The sequence below is a fragment of the Tripterygium wilfordii genome, chromosome 19 (genome assembly GCF_013401445.1).
Source record: "Tripterygium wilfordii isolate XIE 37 chromosome 19, ASM1340144v1, whole genome shotgun sequence".
Classification (NCBI taxonomy): Eukaryota; Viridiplantae; Streptophyta; class Magnoliopsida; order Celastrales; family Celastraceae; genus Tripterygium; species Tripterygium wilfordii.
Genome location: NC_052250.1, coordinates 2,457,290 through 2,463,289, shown reverse-complemented (window position 1 = coordinate 2,463,289; position 6,000 = coordinate 2,457,290). Strand labels below are relative to the sequence as shown.

Below are 6,000 nucleotides of genomic sequence, written 5' to 3'. Positions count from 1 at the left end.
TTGTCGATCTTTCTAATGTAATTCCCGATTTTGACAACCTTGACCATAACTTCACTCTACAATTAAAAAGACACATATAATTCCAACTAATAAAATGTGACATCTCGCACGCTCACACCCAGAAGGAGTGGGAGTGGATGCTAAGTGGTGAGCACATCTCACTCTTTTTTGTTATTGTAAACACGAAATCACTGTTTAAAAGGACTAGCTAGTTTCAGCGAATGTTGATCTATCTAGTCTTCAATTGGAATGCCCTCAATGAATAATGACTTGATGTAATCTTTCAAATTCTCACAATCTGTGTACCCATCTTTATGCTTGTAAAAAACATCCATTACTCGAGCAAGGTTAAGGAATGGGACTAATAGAGGCCTCGATAAGGCAGTTGGTCCCATACATTCCTCGTTTATATCCTTCCACGAATCATTAATCTTCTTCTTAAGACTTTTGATTGCTTCCTCCTCCGATAAAATCTTGTATTGCTTCATGTAGCACTCAATACTTGTGGAAACATGTTGGCTCCTTTTTTTCTCGTCCTGAAAATTATTGAGGCATATCATCTTGGGAGATAACAAAGAGAAAATCCGATCGTCAAGAATTTCATATGAATCATATACTTATTAATATATACCTTGGTTGACACTATGTCGTCCATGAGACGACACATTCTACGCGTTGCTCGATCAATCTTTGGATAGCTTTTAAACCATTCAAATGCCTCCATCCCTGCAAATTCTTCCATCCCAACAAAACATAAAACCGAAACGGCACGGTAGCCACTTGAGATTAATGCATTTTCTATGTACTCTTCAAACGATGGAACATAGTTTTTGTTGCACCACTCAGCTTCAACATAGTAAGCTTTCACTAATTGTTTCACCTAATAAAACAAACCCAAAAATGTGTTAAAAGCAAGTATTCATACTGAAAGAGCATTGACAATTCATGTGGGTTCAATATTGTACTTGACATAGTGGTAGCATAGGTAAACCATACCGTATCCTTGGCATAAGAGACCCAATACGATCTCTCTTTCGATTGCAAGTTATTCTCAAGTTCATCGTAAACATCCAAGATAATCTTATAAAGAGACTTCATATAATCTGGCAGTTGATGAATAGCACTTGTGTTCCATTTTTGAATTGCATTTGTAAATTGTTCAAGTTCACCAATTGTACCATATGCATCATATGTATCGTCTACGATTGAAAGGGTGAGTATTACTTTTGCAGTAGATGTTCGAATACGTGCATATTGTGGCTCAAAACTAGCCCCCATAGCCCACAAGTAGCATTCGGCAATTCTTTGTCTTGCGTAAGAATATTCAGACTCAATTTGCGCATCCTTGTACCACCTACAATAAGCACACACAAATTTGATCATATTATTAACTTCTCATGATTCTTCTTCTCTTTATAGTATTAGGTTTAATTTTCGTACATACCTTGCAACCTCGACAAGCTCTTGTTGGTGCAACAATTGCACGCGATTAAAATCCAATTTCGCAAGCTTGATCAGCATTTCGTTATGAGAGTCGTCTTCTTCGTAGAAAGAAATGTATTTCATCGACTCTAACCTTCGTACACCCATGTGAAAAGGTTGTTGCAAGGCATAAGCTATATGTTTTGCAAGGTGAGGCCCACTTTGGCTTTTCATAAACTTGAGATTGGTGATTGTGTAATCAAGACCTTCATCTAATATATCCTCTCCATGCACTCTTAAATAAGCAGCTTCGTAGAGGCTCAGCATGCCTTTCACATCGCTAGATAGTGTCCTCTTAAGCTCACCGTCATCGCCCTTGAATTTGTTGAACACCTCTGTTTCACGATTAATATTCAAGACAATCAATTAAATGTACATGTCGAACACTCGAATTCGTTTAATACATTAATTACAATCGTTGTTTTACTCACCACAAGACATTTTGTAACCATGTTGTCTGAACACCCGGAAAAGAAGTGCAACAGTGTACAGGTCATAGTCATGTTTTTCACCAACATCAATGGCTTCTGAATTGAAACTTTGAGCTAGTTGATCTTCAATCTCATTTTCAAAGTGATATGATAGGCCAAGGCGACATAGCAAGTCAATCAATTTTACTTTCCCCACTGCATCATATGTGGAATCCATTAGCATAGCTTTAACTCGTGATTTTAGCTCATCGACTCGTTTTGTATACAATCTGAGTTCCTGCAATAACCATCGTCGACCATATATATTGTTAGAATCTGAGTTCTTACGCAAAGCTGTAAGAAAGAAAAGCATGAACATGGACGTGTGATGGAAAATAAGAAGAAAAGAATAAATAGGTACTGAATCGCTTGGGCATAAGGAGGCCAAATATTCAGCACTCCACGGCGATGGGGGAAAATTAACCAAGGGGCGCATGGCCTCCACTGGCAGGGATTTTGATGCCATTGTCATAGCTAGCTATAGATAGATGATGAAGATGAGAATATTTCAATACTAAGTAAATTAAAGCTTCTGTGAGCAAAAGAGTTACAAACTTGCGCCTATTTATAGAGAAATGTGGAGTATACAGTTGTTTTGTTTGGACTTTTTAAACACAAGGACAAAAATAAAGGTTGTATTCAACAATGACAACTTAAAAAAAACTTTTGAAAAAAGGGACAAAGCCTAACAACTTATCAAAATGACCCTATGAGCAATTATACTGCCATGCACGCTTCTTCTTCCTCTCATTTTCTCTCTCTTCTTCTTCTTTCTTCTTCTTCCTTCACACCGATCACTAGAAATTGGCCGTTCGACCATCATTTTCAACGAACGAACTATCGAAATGAAGCTCTATGTTATTCCAATCATCACTAACAGTCGATTATCACTTGAGTCACCAGAAAAGTTTCATTAAATCATGACTACCGTTTGGAAAAGAGCTTGATCCGGCCAACACAGCTACGCCTGCGACCATCAACACCCCCAATCAAGTCCACTGACCAAGGCGTATCACCTTTGAGGTTTTATTACTTTTTCGAACTCTTTTTTTTGTTATGAAATCGAATATGCAAATATTATATCTGTTTCGGATCTATTATGATATGTTATTTATTTTAAAACTTCAAACATATAACATTTGATTAAAGACAGATAACATTTTAACAAGACAAATAACATTAGCAAGACAAATAACATTATGACAGATATCAAATTAATCGAAATAGATAACATATCACATGCAGTCTGTAAATCCCAAATCAAAACCAAAAAAACCACGAAAATCATCACAAAAATTGTCGAAAATAATGATATGATGACAGATCGAAGGAAAACAACAAGATGTACAAGCCCAATGGTGAGTATGAGAAGATATAATTCGAATACAAACAAATTGGGAAGAAAAATCACTAAAAAAATCATAGAGCTATCGAATAAGCCATGAAGGGCGGAGACGAAGCTTCCGAGGGTGAAGACGAAGCTTCCGGCGAAGGTCAGAGATTAATCACATGCAAGAGGTGTGGTCCATGTTTGAGGATGAAGATGAGGGTATTTTAGACAATAAAACCATATATTTTAGCTTTTTATCCTTTATGGAATAGTTTTATGGAACATACCATATTTGACTGTCCTTATTGGAATAAAACTTTTAAGTGAGGGACTTATCACTAATTTTTCCGTTTTCTTTCCACTTCCCATTGGATATGTCAATCCAATCCTCTCACTTTCAATAAAGGGAAGATGCTTCCCTAATAATGCCAGCTTTTGGCTAAAGGGGAGAATTGTACTTTTCTACTTCAACTTTTTTTTAAAAAAAAAATAAAAATTGTCGACATCTACAATGCATGGGATTATATTTTATTGAATCACAAAAATAGAATACGTACATTTTATACATCTCTATAATTTCTTGTGCAAAGGATGCTTAATTCAATCGAAACGTTGGAAATTTGAGTGAATTTTAGGAGTTTTGACTTTTATTATTATTATTATTTTATTTTTATGTTTTGATTGTTGATTTTGCATGTTGCATGGCTTAAAATGCATTAGACTAAAACTAGTAAGGTAGCTGGTTTTTTATTAGCTTTTATGGCCTCCGCGTTTGAAATCTTTGAATTACTTTTTTTTTTTAAAAAAATACTATTGAGAAATATGTTTTTCATTGAAATTGAATCTTGGACACACATATGTCTAACCCAGTCGATTGTCAACCGAACCACTTCTCCTTGGTGAAATCTTTGAATTACTTGATCGATCAAAGTAATGGGAAAAAAAATCGGCTAATCAATTATAACTCAAAGTAATCAGAGTTTACAAGAATAGTTATATCCTCTTTAGAATCCTCAAATTCTTAAGTATTAACACCGCTAAATCCAGGTGGCAAAACCTCCATGTGGACTTAATAAATTCTATAGTTTTAATTGGTAAGGATTTATAAATTCATGTTATAACACCAATTTATCTGTTTATTTATTAATAAATTTATAATTAGGTACAATAACATTTAGATGAATATTTGTAAATAGATGATCTAATTATATAATTCTAAACCCAAAACTTTCCAGCCCAACTCCCTGCATCCCCTCTCAACATAACGTCTCTGAACCCAGTTGCGAAGCAGTGGCTCTTGAACAAAGAAAAGGGAAAATTTCAGGCTGGTACATTTAATGAGACTTTTGGACATTTAGGTCCACTCAAAAAACACATGGACACATAAATACCCATGAAAATTCCAATTACATCACTAACCCGCTATATATCAGTTCATGTTATTATTTCATGAAAAAAGCCTCAAATCGAAACAATTCCAGTGATGGTTCACTACATCACCGCCGCTGTTAGACTCTCCTCACTGAGATGCATAATGCCCAACCAGATTTGGTCCAAAACGGCTACCGAAAAGGGAGACCCGAAGTTGGCCATTTTGCTCACGTAATGTTACTGTTTCAAATAAATGTTAACATTGAAATAGTAACATACGATCTCAGAACTGTATGATCTCAAATCTAAACTCATATTACGATCTCAAATATCAGATTACGATCTCATATCTCATATTACATCTCAGATCTAACAAGATGAAGATGAACACTAATAAAAATAAGAAAAAGAGGAAGAAGAATAATAAGAAAATGAAGAAGATGATTGTGGAGGTGCGATGGTAGTGGAGGAGCAACGGTGATAGTGGCGGAGATGGAGACGGATTGTGGTAGTGGTGGAGATAGAGACAAACGTGGCAATGATGGAGATAGAGAGTAGGTGTCTTAGATCTAGGTATCTTTTAGATCAATGCCTATTGAAAAATAATGGTAAATACGAAAATTTGTAATTATTAATTTTTAAAATAAGTATTTATGTGAAAAAGACGTACTTATATGACAAAGTGTTTTTTTCTTTGACCTAAGTGTCCGGCCAACTTCATAAAATGGGTACTAATATGTCATTTTTGGTAAAGAAACACTCTGGTCGGTTTTCAAAACCTTGTTCACCTCTGGTATCCCTTGTATCTAATTAACGAGCTAGTCATCAAGGGTTTCCATTTATTGTCCTAAAACATTAATACATATTTAACACCATAAAAAATTTACATATGCATATATGCATGCACGATGCATATAGATACATAGATACAGTGCCAATTAATAGGTTCAAACATCATAGTTTAGACAACTTAATACATTGCATTATGTCTAATTAATTCAGTATTTTTGTCCACAATTTGCAAGTTGGAAGGTTTTAAATTTCTAGTTATAGCAATGCATGCATGTTACTCTCCTCTAATTAATTCGGTATTTTTGTCCACAATTTGGAAGTTTTAAGGTTTTAAATTTGTACTGATAGCGATGCACGCATGTTACTCTCCTCTCATTAATTCGCTAATATTTTTATCCACAGTCGGCAAGGATTGTACTTTGTATTGGCTTTTTCTTTGGAAGGATTAAATTGCTTTAATACAAGTTGGTCTCCTAATTAATTATAGGAATTGTCGCTTTAAGGTAGCTGCCCATGCATAATGTTTTACGCTTAATCCCAAATCAACAACTACTA

The 6,000-nt window shown here is 35.0% G+C and overlaps 1 protein-coding gene across 1 annotated transcript; it reads right to left on the bottom strand.

Moving 5' to 3' along the window:
* Positions 1-233: 233 nt before the first annotated feature.
* LOC119985452 (probable terpene synthase 6) lies at positions 234-2,418 on the bottom strand. Its single transcript, XM_038829755.1, has 5 exons — positions 1,914-2,418; positions 1,445-1,817; positions 997-1,354; positions 632-880; positions 234-536 (listed from the first exon to the last, which is right to left on the bottom strand). Exons 1-5 carry the CDS (start codon positions 2,416-2,418, stop codon positions 234-236), a joined length of 1,788 nt encoding a protein of 595 aa, XP_038685683.1.
* Positions 2,419-6,000: the final 3,582 nt, after the last annotated feature.